The 17500-nt window shown below is 36.4% G+C and overlaps 1 protein-coding gene across 1 annotated transcript in view; it reads left to right on the top strand.

The window, feature by feature from the left end:
* LOC115214335 (nucleolar protein 4-like) overlaps positions 1 to 17500 on the top strand; it is a 209925-nt gene that overhangs the window by 145756 nt on the left and 46669 nt on the right. Inside the window, exon 5 of the mRNA XM_029783519.2 lies at positions 3383 to 3887. Within this exon, the coding sequence (XP_029639379.1) occupies positions 3383 to 3887 (505 nt within the window). The remainder of the gene's footprint in view (positions 1 to 3382; positions 3888 to 17500) is intronic.

The raw sequence follows: 17500 nt of genomic DNA, 5'->3' as shown, positions 1-17500 counted from the left end.
CAGTAGTGGCTGTGTGGTAATTAGCTTGCTTACCAGCCACATGGTTCCGGGTTCAGTCCCACTGCGTGGCAATTTTGGGCAACTGTCTTCTACTATAGCCTCGGGCCGACCAAAGCCTTGTGAGTGGATTTGGTAGACAGAAACTGAAAGAAGCCCGTCGCATATATGTATATATATATATATGTGTGTGTGTATGTCTGTGTGTATGTGTGTGTCCCCCCACCCCAACATCACTTGATAACCGTCTCCGTTACTATGCGGTTCGGCAAAATAGACCGATAGAATAAGTACTAGGCTTAAAAAGAATAAGTTCTGGGGTCTATTTGCTCGACTAAAGGTGGTGCTCCAGCATGGCCACAGTCAAATGACTGAAACAAAATAAAAGAGTAAAAAGAGTGAATATATATATATAACGGGAAGCTTTATGAAAATAAACAAAAGACGAAGGCAGGTGGAATACAAACAAACAATTGTATTAGTATGGCGCTCAGGAATATAAATAAAACAAGTCTTTACGTTTCGAGCCTACGCTCTTCAACAGAAAGATACACAGAAAAGAAATATATATATTGATTTCGTATAAATAGAAATAGCCTTTCAGTATTCCTTTGCGTCTATCACCTGATTTTGAAATGCGTTTCTGTATTTGCACGTCTGTAATCATTTGAATACGTTAAATGATGACAGGCGGAAACTTTGGGTTCAAAATTTTGCTATTTCACTTATTTGGGTAACTTTATTAATCATTCATTTATGTATCTATGTTTCTATATAAGTAATTATCTTGTTCGTGTCACTCATTCCTTTTTCTCTCTCTTTCTCTTTGTTTCTCTTTCACTCACTCTCTCTGTCTGTCTGTATCTCTCTCTCTCTCCCTTATATATGTCCTTATCCGCGTGTCAACATACGTTTGTGATTGTGTGTGTGCTTGCGCGCGTGTGTGTAAGCATGTACGTGTATGTTTATTATGTTGCTCTCAATGTGGATACGTATGTATATATATATATATATATACATATATATATACATATATATTAATATATATATACTAATATATACATATATATATATATACATATATCTATATATATATGTACGTATGTATGTATACATAATTATACACTTGATTATTATATATTATATATATATATAATATATATATATACACCCATATATATATATAATATATATTATATATATATATATATATATATTTATGTATATAATATATGTCCGGCGGGTGTATGTATGTATAAATATACACGTACATACCGCGTGTATTCGTACTTGCATGCCCACTCCCCCTATACGCATACATTTAATTGCACTTTTATTGTTCGTTTTCTGTGTGCGGTTATTAAATGTTGACAGTAAGTGCTTTTGGCATGTAACTATAAACATTGTTGTTCCATGACAATAGCTGTGTGTAGACTCGAAGTACTTTTTCTGTCTTCAACAGTAATATCATGTATGCCCTGTTGATGTGGCCGTTATTTCTACGTCGTTGTGGATGTTGGGAACGAGTGTGTGCTTACAGAACTGTGAAAATGAGAATGTGATAAGAGTGGGAGGGGGGATGAAGACTAATAACGTGATGAAGATGGGTCTATGGTAAGAATGTTGTAGGACTGCGTTCGTTAAATTTCTATTCGCTTTGATTCTCTGCCTATATTATGAGCACATCTAGCACTGGAAACAATTTGATATAAGCGCATATTTCTCTCCACCTCTCTGAATTTCTCTCTCTTTCTCTCCCTCTTTCTTTCTCCTTCTCTCTCTCTCTCTCTCTCTGTCGTTCTCTAACCCACCCAGATACACTATTAAAGGTGTGTACCCTATGTTTGTCCTGTTTTTGCATAACCTTCCATCACTAATTATCAAGCCATCTTTATCTAAGACAACATTATGATGCAATGGATCATTCTATCTTTATCTAAGACAACATTATGCAATGGATCATTTTTAAAGACGTATTTGAGGAAGATTTAGTTGCTGTTTCTTGCAGATCACATGACTATTTAGAGGTTCCAACGTTGATTCATGATAATGTAGGATTATAATCTGGGAACGATACTTATAGGGCTATAATAAATCTGATAGAAATACATTGTAACACGGGTATATAGCTTATATGATTTCAAAGATTCTTCACAAACATTTTCTCTCAAAATAGTCATGTACGTACTGAATGGCTTATTGTCTTACAACTACGTGATTTCCGATTTACACTGATTTTCGTCCTTGTAAACATATTGTAGCGTGGTCTTGAATTAACTAAAGTATTACGAGCGAAATTTGGTCAACATAAAATGTATGGGTGTATGCTGTTATTCATGTATGACAGAAATGAACTCCAGTGGACGGCAATGAAGAAACAAGAACCTTCTTTAGTACCAAAATAGCCTGCTAGACGGGACTCATCCAAAAAGACAATAAAAGTCAGATTTCACAAAGGATCAACTATTTAAGATTAGATGGCAAATCAGATTTGGTTTTAAACTGGAGACCATGGATCGTAATTTAAAATGTGGTACTGGTTTTTGGTTCAGTTTGTGGGTAGAAAGTTAGCCATTTGGTTATGTTACTGTTTACTTTGACAACGAAATATTGCCCGTAGCAAACTAGTGTCCCCTGCAAGAATAGATTTATCTCACGTTTGCATAAGTATTTATATTTTTCTAAACACTGCATGCGCAGGCAGAGATATGTGATTAAAAGCTTGCTTCCCAACCACATGTTTCCGGGTTCAGGTCCCACTGCGTGACAACTTGGGCAAGTATTTTCTACAATAGCCTTGGGCCGACCAAAGCATTGTGAGTGGATTTGGTAGACGGAAATTGAAAGAAGCTAATCGTATATACATATATATGTATAAATATATTTGTGTGTTTGTGTCTGTGTTTGTCCCCCACCCCAACCATCGTTTGATATCCGATGTTCATGTGTTTGCATCCCCGTTTGGGAAAAAGAGACAGAATAAGTACTAGGCTTACAAGGAAAAAAGTCCTCGAGTCGATTTGTTCGACTAAAACCCCGTAAAGTCGTGTTTCAGCATAACCGCAGTCAAATGACTGAAACAATTAAAAGAATAAAAGAATATAGTTCTATTGATCCTTTTGTTATGTAATAACAAACGATAGTTATATATTCAAATATTGCCTCTTTCTTGATATTCGCTTTTTGAATGAAAATTTTTGAGCTCTTCTTATTTTGATTATTTTACGTTCACTCATGAGTCACTGGGTAGCGGTTTGTGTACATAATGTGTGTGTAATATTCCTATGGTGTTTTGAAGCTAAGATCATACAAGATTAATTTTCTATGCATGATTTTCAAAATTCTGTTCTATACTTAAGTATATTTCATATTTTTGTTGTTTCAGGCAAGTGCAGTTCAGCAGTTAAGTAATAGTGGCGTACTGGGTGGAGTTGGTGGAAGTTCAGGAGGTGGAAATATCGGAGGAAATAACAACAGTAACAACAGCAACAGTAACAACAGCAACAGTAGCAACAACAATAACAACAACAGCAGTAGCAACAACAACAGTGGAACTGGTGCCGGCGGAAACGGAAGTGGGGGTTGTGCGACTCCTTCGGGTCAAAACGCTAATAGCCAGAACACTGCTCATCAGTTGTCATCGGCCAACCAAGCGCAATCACAATCTCAAACGGGCAGCCATGACCGATCCGTAGTGTCCAGCACGGGAAACGACTTTATACGACATCAACCTCCGACCTTTCGACCTCCGCCGGAGTTCCATCCTCCATTTTTTCCCAATAGCAATGGTATTTTCCGACCGGGTTTCACGACAGGCTATCAGCACCCAGCTCACCATCACCCACCCGTGATTCAACATACTCCTATTCAACACAACTCAGTCCAAAACGGTAAGTGGCATTTATTTTCTTTCCTTTTTCATTGTTTTAAAGAAAAACATCAACGTCATGGGTACTGTACAGCAAGGATTGTGCAACTAGAAAATACGATCACAATATTTCTATTTTCTTTGATAAATCCTTCCTTGAAGTAATTTTTATTTCATCCATGCTATTCCTTTATTCAGTTCCGCGTTAGGTATACAAAAGGAAATATGCTACCGTTAACACCTTAATATATGAACAGTACCTATTATTTCACGAACCAGCCTTTTAAAACACACACACATTCGCGCATATAGACACGCATACACACACATGAATAAATACACACTCACACAGACACGCACACACACTCACATACACACATACATACACACTTATATACGTTTACACACACACACACACACACACACACACTTAAATACGTACACACATACATGCACATTTACCGCACTCACCACGTCATGCTGAGTATGTCTGAGTATTAAGATAACCATAGAAAAGTGTGTATAACATTAGAATATTCCATTTACTCCAGTTAAACCACGAGGTTTTCTGTGGATCAAACTAAGCCAATAATAACCTATTCAAGCAACTTTTTCACCTGCTTTGCATATCTGTAGTTGGCGTGAAGTTCATTGACCTCAGTGATAAATATATGTGGTTACTATATGTTTTTGTACTGAGATAATATCTTAGAGCATCTGCTACGTGGTAACAATGCATTATTTGTATATTGCTGTTAAGCTACTGGGAGACCATTTTAATGTACTTCCTGGGATCACTCAGTGGATTATGTTTGCATAGCCAGAGGATCTGTTAATCTAGAAATACGATGAAATTATAAGTAGAGCGCATTGCCATCTTAGTATTTGCGCGTGCATATATATATAAATAAATATATATATATATATATTATAATATATATATATATATATGCATACGCGCCCATACACATATAGATATACATACACCTATAAATGTATATACATATGTGTGTCTGTCTGTGCGTGTGTGCTTATGAACATATATATATATATATATATATAGATATATATATATATATATATATATATATGCTCCTTGTTGACTCCAAATTTTTCAATTATACATACACACATACACACACACATATACATACACATATACATTTATACATACATCCACGCATATTTATGAGTATCTGTGTCGTGCAAAACAAAAGTAAATATCTCGATACCTAAGTAGTGCATAACCTATTCCTTATGTAAAAGTATATAAGATATCTTGGACCAAGGAAATAGTTTCATTTTTCTATAAAGTTAAGTTGGTCGTACTCATATTTACACAGATAGAGTATTCAATGTATACATAAATTCGTACATATATGCACACATACATACGCAATGCATACATATATTCATACATACATACAACTCCGTTTGGAGAGAGTTCTTTCATATGTTTACAAATTCTGAGAATATACCAACGAAGAAGTTTTATTACGACTTCACTAGAAAATCTAATACATATTTAAGAAATCAATATTGTAGTCAAAGGTATAGTATAAAGCCATAAAACATGGCTTCAATGGTTATATTCTGACAATGACCAGAATCAGACATTGTGGTTTGAAATCGTTGCTCAGACAAGAGATGTACAAAAGGATGAAGATTCATTGCAAGTATCAGAAATCTCCTGGCATGAAATATTAGCAACATGTTGAGTTGATATCAAGTTGAACAACTTACTAACTTTATAATGCCTAAAGTATCTCTATGCAGGAAAAGAAAAATTATTTTCAGTCGTTTTCCTGTAAAGTGTAAAGTGTGTGTTTGATGTGAGCAATTAAAAGAAAAACTAACAGACATTCGCCTGCTCTACACACATGTACAAACACAACAACCACACATTAATTCTGCAGTAACCAACAAATATTATAATTGTTTGCATGCAATAATGTTGTTCGACTCGAAAATAATCCTCAGAGGTCATCGACGCTTTCAATCTTGTCGTATGTTTTCTTGTATAAGTTTATTATTTGAAGCATCAAGAGTTATTTTCAATAGTTATTTGGTAAATAAAAAGCAAAGTATGTAGAAGACAGACAGCCATATATATATATATATATATATATATATATATATATATATATCTATATATATATATATATAATATATATATATATATATATATATATATATGTATATGTGTGTGTGTGTGTGTGTGTGTGTGTATACACACAGAGAAAGGGACGGTGGGAGAGATAATATGTTTGTGAGAGAAAGAGAGACAAAGGGAGAGAGAGGAATTATCAAATTTAGAGTCGAAATGGATGAGCGAGGATGTTCCATACCCAAATAATGGGTAAAGATATTTGCGTTAGAGGGAGAGGATAATCGCCATCAGTCCATGGCCATATCATGTTCAAATCTCTCACGCCTACTCTACAATGTTATTCTGAAAATAAGCAATCACATCAGTGAAATCTCGAATCGAAGAGATAATGCATGATTAATTCAAAACTGTGTGAATAAATAAGTGTTGCATTTGACGGAGTAATCTGATTGCTAAACGGTTAATGGTTTGGATCGGAAGGCAGAGACTGCAGTCCTGACTGGCACAGTTCTCCCACATTGATTAGAAGAATGCAATCAATGTTTATGTTGATCGATTACACCCGTAGAATTATTAAGATTTATAGGAAAACCACCCCCAAATTAAAGTACATTTTCAAATCAAACGTTAACATATTCTACGTATTTAAATAACATTGATCTAGTTCATTGCATTTTGAAGTAGAGTAATCCGAGCCTTGTGAATGCTGATTTAAGAAAATAGTTTATTCCGATAAATAACCGGCCTAAAGGGTTTAGCTAATCATCAGTGAACGAAGAATTGTTCTGGAACCACCATGGCAGCTGAAAATATATTGTATGTAGATCGACATGCATTTGTGCATGTATCTTGTTTTTGCACTTATATTTGTGTCTGCGTCTGCCTCATCACCTACGCATTATCTTCGACTGTTAACAATGATATCCCTCCTACGAGGAGTTACATTATAACAATGCCTTCTAAGAATTAGTATTGGCAAGGAATCAGATCGCTAAAATATCCAGTAACTAAATGATAATGACATAGAAGAGGATTTTTATTTTGCGGTGATATTATGATAGATTTTTTAAATTATTTTTGGATATTTTAATGCGTTTTAGTTATCACAGACCGGGTCACCATCGTGATGGATAACATTTGGCTGTAAGGAAAATAACAAAGTAAATTAAAGAGTAATTTTCAGACTTAGGTATTGGTTGTCAAGTTATTGTTGTTGAAGGCATTTTAAAATAAAATCCTGTATGATGCACTTTTGACGTTGGATAGCAATGCCATAAATTAAAATACGATCAGTATGTCTCAATGGTCAACATTTAGCAAAAAAAAAAAAAAAAAATAAGGAGTGAGCGAAGTGAAAAAAAAAAAAAGATTGAAAATAGAAAAAACACTTTCTCTGCGTGCTTCGAAGCAAAAGAAGGATGTTCCAATCCACCTTACAAAGAGGGAAGACAGTTGCAAGTATCCAAGAGGCACGACGAGGAAACAAAATAATGGCTTTCGGTTACAAACAGTCAAGGTGATGTTTTCTTCCTGGGTAATTAATTCTGACGTGACAGTGAGCACGCGTAGGCGCTTAAAAAAGGAGGAAGAAAATTATTATTATTATTATTATATTATTATATTATTATTATATTATTATTATTATTTTATTATTATTATTATATTATTATTATTATAATAATAATAATATAATAATAATAATAATAATAATAAGAAGAAGAAGAAGAAGAAGAAGAAGAAGAAGAAGAAGAAGAAGAAGAAGAAGAAGAAGAAAGAAGTGAAGACAGTGATTATAAATAAAAGAATGAAGTAGATAAGATTTTTAGGAAGGTTTTCCTGTCAACATGTTGCATTATAACAATATCGTACGTTTCTCAATTTAGGAAGATCTATGGCAGTTGCTGACATGTCATTGAGTTTATGGATTTATGAGTCGTTTCATGGGATTAATACTTTGTGTACAGATAATTCTAGCATAATTTCCTCGTGGATAATACGTTCGTTATTCGCAAAGATCATTCTGCAATCCCGGAATTTCCTTGATCCGTTACGTCGTAGATAGCAACCACTTAGGGTTCTTGGAACTTCTATTTTGGTTTCTTAAATACGAGGCTACAGCCAGAATCTTGGTCCCTCTAATTTAGTTTCGTGTAAATATCATTGTATTTCTACAAATATGAGAATCGCAATTGCTGTATTTGTTACGCTGCTGTACTTGTTATCAAAGGGAGATTCCGATTAGAAATAGGAGCCATTTGTTCCATTGATCATTATTTTATCGTAAAACAAAGGCCACACATTGGATATTGCAGTACTATATATAAATATATGTATACAGGGACGTAAACACAACAACATCGGTTGCCAAAGCGATGAAGGGGCATAAGCACGGATACAGACACACACATACATACATACATACATACATACATACGTACATATACACACCACACACACACACACATATATATATATATATATATATATATATATATATATAAAATATTATTAGAGACAAAACCACTATTTTGCAAAACAAACAAGGAAAGACTTATATATATACGACAGGCTTCTTTCAGTTTCCGTCTATCAAATCCACTCATAAGGCTTTGGTCGGCCCGAGGCTATAGCAGAAGACACATGCCCAAAGTGCCCCGCAGTGGGACTGAACCACCCAGAACCGTATGAAATGTGTGTATGTATGAATAGGTATATATCTGTGTGTGTCCTTGTGTTTGTATTTGTTCCTCCTCTATAACCGATCAACAACCGGTGTTGATGTGCTTACACCCCCATAACATAGCGGTTCGGCAAAAGAGTCCAATAGAAATAGTACTAGACTTATGGAATTAGTCCTAGGGTTCCTTCAAGGCGGTACTCGAGCATGGTCGCAGACAAACAAACAGGCAGGCAGATAGACAGGCAGACAGAGAGACAGATAGGCAGACAGACAGAGAGATAGACAGACAGGGAGATAGATAGATGTATAGATAAATAGTAGATATGTTTCTTTATTAGCCACACAGGGCTGCACACAGACGGGACAAATTACAAGGTAGAGCTTTTCTTTTTCGGGATAAAAAAGGGGGTTTGGTTTTCGATCAAAAGGAATCAAAAGGGATCGTAAAAGCAAAATAAAGGGGGGGGGGATAAAAATAAAAGGAAAAGAAAAAATCGATCAATAGGGATCGTTATCACAGAAATGTCAATATAAAGTGTAAAGGGGAGGACAGGCGAGGTTTACCCGTGGAAAGAAAAGCCTACAGAAAAGACCACAGTAACCTCGGTCAATGAAGTATTAATTTTTACGGTTCATAGGATCATAGATAGATAGATAGATAGATAGATAGATAGATAGACAGACTGAGGCCGTTATTCGTGTGTGTGTGTGTGTGTATGTGTATTGTGTATTACACCTAAACGCAGACATGCAAAAACATTTGCATAGAAAATACACTGACATTTATGTACAACATAAACATGCTGCACCCTGGTTGTACTCCAAACTCACGTGCGCACTCCCTCTCTCTCTCTTTCTCTCTCTCTGTCTCTTTCTTTCTTTCTCTTTACAAATACTTGTAATTCTCTCATCGTGTCGCCATCATCAAGATTTTTATCTGACCTGTGTGACCTGTGATATATTTATATATTTATTTACTTACTTATTTATTTATTTATTTTATTTATTTATTTATTTATTTATTTATTCATTCATTCAATAATTCGGTTTCATTCTCGTTCCCTTCTTTTTTGTGTAACTGTTGTACCGAATAAACGGGTGAAAGACATGAAAAGGAGTGAAAACATATTTTCGTCGCCTCGCCGTCCGTCGAGGAGGTTGTTGATGTAAGCATGTGTCGGCGTATGCACATGTGTAAATGTTTGCGTGTGTGCGTGTGTATGAATGTGTATGTGTGCGTGTGTGAGCGTGCGTGTGTGTGTGTGTGTATGCATATGTGCATGTGTGCGTGTGTCAGCGTGCGTGTGTGAGCGTGCGTGTGTGTGTGTGTATGCATATGTGTATGTGTGCGTGTGTGAGCGTGCGTGTGTGTGTGTGTATGCATATGTGCATGTGTGCGTGTGTGTGTGTGTGTATGCATATGTGCATGTGTGCGTGTGTGAGCGTGCGTGTGTGTGTGTGTTATGCATATGTGCATGTGTGCGTGTGTGTGCGTGTGTGTGTGTGTGTGTATGCATATGTGCATGTGTGCGTGTGTGAGCGTGCGTGTGTGTGTGTGAAACGCATTGTCTGTGCGTATGCATTTACGCGCGCAGTTGCTTTTGTGCGTGTGCATCCATGTGTTAAGGTGTGTGTGCACGTGTGCGTGTGCTTTTGCATGTATGCATTTACGTCTTATTGTATGTGCGTACGTTTGTGCTTTAAAAAATAGTTTTGTCCTGTGTGTGCGAGTTTGTGATTGATCATAGGTCAGCGCAAGTGTGTCTCTGCGCGTGTGCGTACTCGCGTCTGTATATATATATGTCTATCTATGCGTTAGACAGCTGAGTGCTTATATAATTTATCTGTATATGCCAGTGTGTATAAAATTGTATAAGCGTGTGTCATATTTCTGTATGCGACTCTCTATATGTATGTACGTGTGTGTTATATTTTGTGTATGCGTTTATATAGCTATGGCAGTTACCTTTTAGCCCTAGGTTAGCCCTAATCGAGCAAACCTATACTATATGACATTCCATGCGTGACCATCTTGTCTTTATTATTACCTGCTGGAAACTCAGGGTCAATATATCTAGAACGGTTTCTTCTTTAACACGTTGGTGAGGTGTGATTTAAGGGCCATTTGGGTGCTATTTCTTGCAGGTCGTATAAACACGTAGTTTCCCCTCCTTAGATTATGTGTGTATGTGTATATGTGTATATGAATGTAGTGTATATACGTGTATGAGTGTGCCTGTGTACTGTGTATATATACTTATAAACTGAGGCACTGAAAGACAATAGTGCAAATTACAAACGTACGTTTTTTTTATTGTTTTTCTTTTTTCAATATACTTTTTGCTTGTGTTTTGTGTTGTGTGGTATGTATGTGGGTGGAGGGTTTTGGGGGGATGTTTCTTACAAAAATTGACGTCTGCTTCTGTATGATTTCTTTGTGTGATCAATATATAACGTATTGTTTCCATGGGAACGAAAGCGTGCCTTATCACAACCGCTTCTACCACAAACAACATCTCTACCACCACCACAACCACCACCACCACCACCACCACCACCAGCACCACATTATGTACTGCAATAAAAAAAACACACACACCAGAATTACCCCTCCAATTAGGAACAGTACCGAACCGTCAGTCAACAACATCACCACCACTACCACCACAATTACTCTACTACCAGTACTATAACCTCAACAATCAACATCACTGCCATTGCCACCACCAACAACAATACAACAATTACCACTTCCATCGTCACTATCATCATCTCTACAATAATTAACATAACCACGACCACCACGACCACCACCACCGCCACCATACATCCCCCAACAACAATTAACGCCATCACCACCACCACCATTATTAATACCACTCCATCATCATCACCACAACAATTCCCACCCACCACCATCACCATCACCATCACCATCACCACCACCACAACCACCATCTCCAACAATTACCCACACTTACTATCGCTCCATTATTCATCAAGAAAGTATTAAACGCCGGAATCCCATTGGCAGGATCGTTAACACGTCGGGGAAAATTCCGCTTATTATTTCACTCCGGTTCTTTACATTCTGAGTTCTAATCCCGTTAACATCTTTTCTTTTATCCTTTCGAGATCGATAAAATGAATTAGCAGTCTGGTTTTTTTTTTTTTTTCATCTTAAGAACATTAGTAGTGCATATATGCAAGGAAGTGAAAAAGGACGACTTTAGCAGTATCCTATGGCTTTCTGTATTCTTCGCCAAACCAAACTAGACTAAACGTATCATCTTTACGAGATGATCCTAGTAGCTTCATGCAACCAGAACGCTGTTGGTGTAGATGAGATTCTAAGTTGAGTCTTTTTCGGAGCTTATGAGGTTCACCTGTTCAAAGAAATCATTTGTTTTGGCCGCGAGTTGTTTGCACTCTAAACCAGCAACGCTTTCAGTCACCTGCTTACCATATACTGTCTACGTTAAGGTGGTGAGCTGGCAGAATCGTTAGCACGCCGGGCAAAATGTTTAGCGGTATTTCGTCTGCCGCTACGTTCTGAGTTCAAATTCAGCCGATGTCGACTTTGCCTTTCATCCTTTTGCGGTCGATAAATTAAGTACCAGTTACGCACTGGCGTCGATGTAATCGACTGAATCCCTTGTTTGTCCTCTCTGTGTTTAGCCCCTTGTGGGTAGTAAAGAAATAGGTATTTCGTCTGCCGCTACGTTCTGAGTTCAAATTCCACCGATCTCGACTTTGCCTTTCATCCTTTTGGGGCGATTAAATAAGTACCAGTTACGTACTGGGGTCGATATAATCGACTTAATCCGTTTGTCTGTCCTTGTTTGTCCCCTCTGTGTTTAGCCCCTTTTGGGTAGTAAAGAAATAGGTATTTCGCCTGTCTTTATGTTCTGAGTTCAAATTCCGCCGAGGTCGACTTTGCCTTTCATCCTTTCGGGGTCGATAAATTAAGTGCCAGTTGTGCACCGGGGCCGATTTAATCGACTGGCCTCCTCCCCCGAAATTTCGGGCCTTGTACCTAGGATAGAAAAGAAAATAAGTACCAGTTGAGCACTGGGGTTAATGTAATCGATATATCCCCTCCCACGAACTTGTTGGCTTTGTGCCATAATTTGAAATCTGTATTTAGTACACATGAGAGAATAGTGGGGAGCCAACAAATAAATGTAAAAGAAAGAGTGAGTTAGGCGGAAGAAAGGAAGAGTTTGATGACAATAACAACGGTCACAAAGATCCACACACTGTAAATAATAATAAAGCTCATTTACGATAAGAAAAAAAAATGAGTTCTTATCATCGCAGGTGAAAAGTCACGTTTCGGTTTCGAATACAAGAATACAAAGGCTTACAGTATATCGTGAGAAAAAAGATAGAAAAGAAAATGTATTTCAAAAGATTAAAAGGGGTGCACGAAACCAATAAAGAACAAAAGTCATCCATAGTGAAAGCAACACCAACAAATACTACAAAAGACGGCTGATTCTTAATATAGACATAAAACCTAAACTAGGTAAGAGAGGGTAAACGGTTTCTTTTCCACGTTCTTACATTTCCTAAGGGCGCCAGTATATTTTTCTGTTTTTTTTTTTTTTTTGCTTTCCAGTTCCCATGGGCGCCAATTAGTTAGACAAATTGTCATTTTATGTATTTACTTATTTATTATTTTTACCGGCAAGTGAAACCCGGTCATGGTCTCAATACGAGACACAATGGTAATGATATTGATCATGATGATCATAAATATCGTTATGAGGGTTATAATAAAAGTTTCCTTTTTAACAAAGACAAAGCCACGAGAAGTAGAACCGAATGGTGCAACATCACTATATTAAATTAAAAATACAATGCGAACATTTCAAACGGCAGAATTTGGTCCCCGGATTCAAGGGTCTACTATCATAAATCACATACTCTGGTATACTTAATCTATCCATACATCATTCAAATTGCATGACATTTATTATCCCCCACACCCGTCTAATCAACAACAAAAACAACAGTAGCCAAGTTTATAGGTACACTATTGATTTCTCTGCTTTTGTTTCACCTCTGTGACCCTATTATTATTACCATCCCTGTCCATGACACAACTATTACTACCACAGATTTTTCTATGTACCCCCCACACACCGCCCAATTAGTCCCATTATTACTACCATCACCAATATCACTATTAGTGCAAACAACACCGCCGTCACCACCGAAATCTGCTTCCCTACCACAACCAGTATCATTGCCGCCCGTAGCACCCATAAAAACCAGGATCGTGATCACTGCAAACTAAACTAACCAATATGCTGTTATCTCTGCAGTATCTTTATCCGTTTATGCGTCCCAGCTTAAAGGGTGTGACATACTGGAGCACAGCTACAACCCCACCAAGCACCCACACATATATAAACCAAACAACAATGATGAATTTCCTGCATTACCATTAGCACCACCACTACCACGACTACGACAACCGATTGCTAATACAGAGGTCATCGTTATCATCATCGTCATCATCATCATCATCATCATCATCATCATCATCATCATCATCATCATCGTCATCATCATTATCCTCCTCCTCCTCCTCATCGTCATCATCATCATCCTCATCATCATCATCAAGCTGCTCTATCTTCTCTTCTTACTTCTAATCAGCACCACCACGATCATTCAAACACCTAGTACCACCGCCCGCTGGCACAATTTATCAAAACCACCAGTCAACCAACCAACTAACCAATCAACTGTCCAACAAGCCAACGAGCCACCCAAACAACGTGCCAAACAATCAACCAAGCGATTTCAAAAACTTCAATAAAGAGAGGTTTTAATGCGATTAGTTAAAAGAAAAACAAAAAGAACACCCACGAAGAAGGTCGAAATTCTAAAAGCAATGATCAAGGGAGACAACTTCCAATAAGTTAACCCTGTTATCTTTAAAGCTAAATGGTGAAAGTATCAGATATAATTTTCGCAATATTTCCTATATTCTAACTAGGCGGCCTTAAAAGCAAGATCCACAGTGATATTAACATGTTTAGATGTTATCCCTAACTTACACTTGGGTGAACTTTCGAAGTTATGTTTCTTGCTTGTTGTTTCCGATTTTAAACATTTACAGTGAGTTTGCATACTGGATAATCTCAAGTGGTTGAAGATTTTAAACCTCAGTTCACTTCACATTCATATGTGAGACCATATCTTGTTTGTACTTCGTATGCACACCTCACTCCCCTCTCAACGAATTTTCCCTCAGCCATATAGTTCAAAAGTTACAAATGAAAGTTTTAATCTGAAATAAATAAAAATACAAATATATATTTATAAACTGGAATAAAATGGAAAGATAAAGGAAAAAGACAGGATGATGAAGGCTCAAAACATCATTAATAATAGATCTACCCCGTCAGAGCTGGTCTGGGGGCAAGACAACAATAAAAACAATGCTACTACGAAATACTCAGCCAATTACAACGCAATGCCACCTACCATATACAAGACGAAAATGACGAAGAAAAAATTAAGAACAATCACGGGGCGAGAAGATGCATGGAATTGCACCATATTTAGCCACCTACATGCCCGCCTGTCTGTCTGCCTACCTGCCAATCTGTCTGTCTGTCTGTCTGTCTCTCTCTCTCTCTCTCTCTCTCTATCTATCTATCTGTTTCTCTGTCTATCTCTTTCCCTATTTCGCTAGCTACCTGCATATCTGTCTGTTTATCCATCCATCCATCTTTCCATCCATCCATCTCTCTGCCTCTCCGCCCGAACACCTATCTATCTATCTATCTATCTATCTATCTATCTATCTATCTATCTATCTATCTATCTAGCGTTCTGTCTATCTATCTATCTATCTATTTGTCAGTCTGTCTGTCTCACCGTCTATCTATTTCCCTAGTTAGCTAGCTACCTGCACATCTGTTTGTTTATCCATACATCCATCCATCCATCCATCCACCCCTCTGTCTGTCCGCCCAACAACCTGTCTGTCTATCTATCTATCTTTCTATCTATCTTTCTATCAATCTATCTATCAATACACACAGTCACACACTCGCGCACACACTCGCACACACATGCACGCACACATGTGTATATGTCTGTCTCTGCATATTTTAATTCTTGCCTATCTGTCTGACTCTTTTCTTATCGATCTCTGCTATCTTACGATCTGTTTTAATCATTATCTTCTATAACGATCTAATTCTATTCTTGTTTGTCTTTATCTATCCTAATCTCCCTCCATATCTATCTCCCTTTCTATCTCTTAACCTAACCGGCTTTTTCTGTCCTTCTATGCACACAACATAAGTACACAGGAAATGTAGAGGCGATGATAATCTACAATAGACACACACACACACACACACACACACACACACACACACACACACACACACACACACACACACACACACATACACACAAACACACACAAACAAACACACACACACACACACACAAACACACACAGACAAACACACACACATACATACTTACATACATTTATGCATACATACGTACATTCATACATTCATGCATACGTTCATACATTCATAGATTTATCCACATATATACATGCATGCATGCATACATACACACATACATACATACATGCATCCATACATACATACATACATACATGCATGCATACATACACACACACATACACACATACACACATACATACATATACACATACATACTTACATACATGCATGTATACATACATACATACATACATACATACATACATTCATACATACATAAATACATACATACGTACATACATACATTCATACATACATACATACATACATACATACATACATACATACATACATACATACATACATACATACATATGTAAGTAGGTACATACAAACATATGGCATGTATGCAACAGAATTCATTTAAACATACAATCCACGTATCCGTCTATACATACATATATGAATGGGGAATTACGTATGTAATTACCTGTGTCTTTCCGGAAACATAGTCGCGTGCATGTGCATACATACAGACAAATACACGCATGCACATTTACATCCATTCGCATAAACACTCTTGCAGAGAGTCTGTATGCATATGTGTGCGTGTATAGACACATATAAATACGTGCATACATGTATAATTACATGTGCAGATACTCATGTGTGTATGTATAATTATAAAATTACGCATGCATACATACGTAGATAGCTGTATATGTGTCTATAATTATATACATTTATACATGCTCACAAAATCTCTAAATGCATACATCTATACATAACTAAACATATAAATATAATATATATATATATATATATATATATATATATATATATTATATATATAATATATATATATATATATATACATATATATATATATATATTATATATAATATATTTATATAATATATATATATATATATATATATAATATAATACTATATATATATATATATGTATGTATGTATGTATGATATCTTCTGGTCTGAAATAGTGTAACGTATGACGCCAGTAGTAGTAGAAATGGAAGTAGCAACAACTACAGCAACATAAATAGGAAGAAGAACAACAATATTAAAAACAAACGAAAATATATGATTACAAAAATGTAAGAAGGAAAATATGTTAAATACAATAGCAACACCCACTAAGAAAAAAGTATTAAAAAACCTACAACTACAGTAACAAAGACATTACCATCAGTATAATTTAGAGCAACAAGGCATTGAAACAACAACAACAACAACAAAAACAAAAAACAAAGTGGAAAGGAGACAATATAAAACTGCAAGCGAGGAAAGAAAAACAAACGTAATCCCGATAAATAC

The sequence above is a fragment of the Octopus sinensis genome, linkage group LG7 (assembly GCF_006345805.1).
Source record: "Octopus sinensis linkage group LG7, ASM634580v1, whole genome shotgun sequence".
NCBI lineage: Eukaryota > Metazoa > Mollusca > Cephalopoda > Octopoda > Octopodidae > Octopus > Octopus sinensis.
The sequence above is the reverse complement of the archived record's forward strand: the minus strand, read 5'-3'. Positions and strand labels throughout refer to the sequence as shown.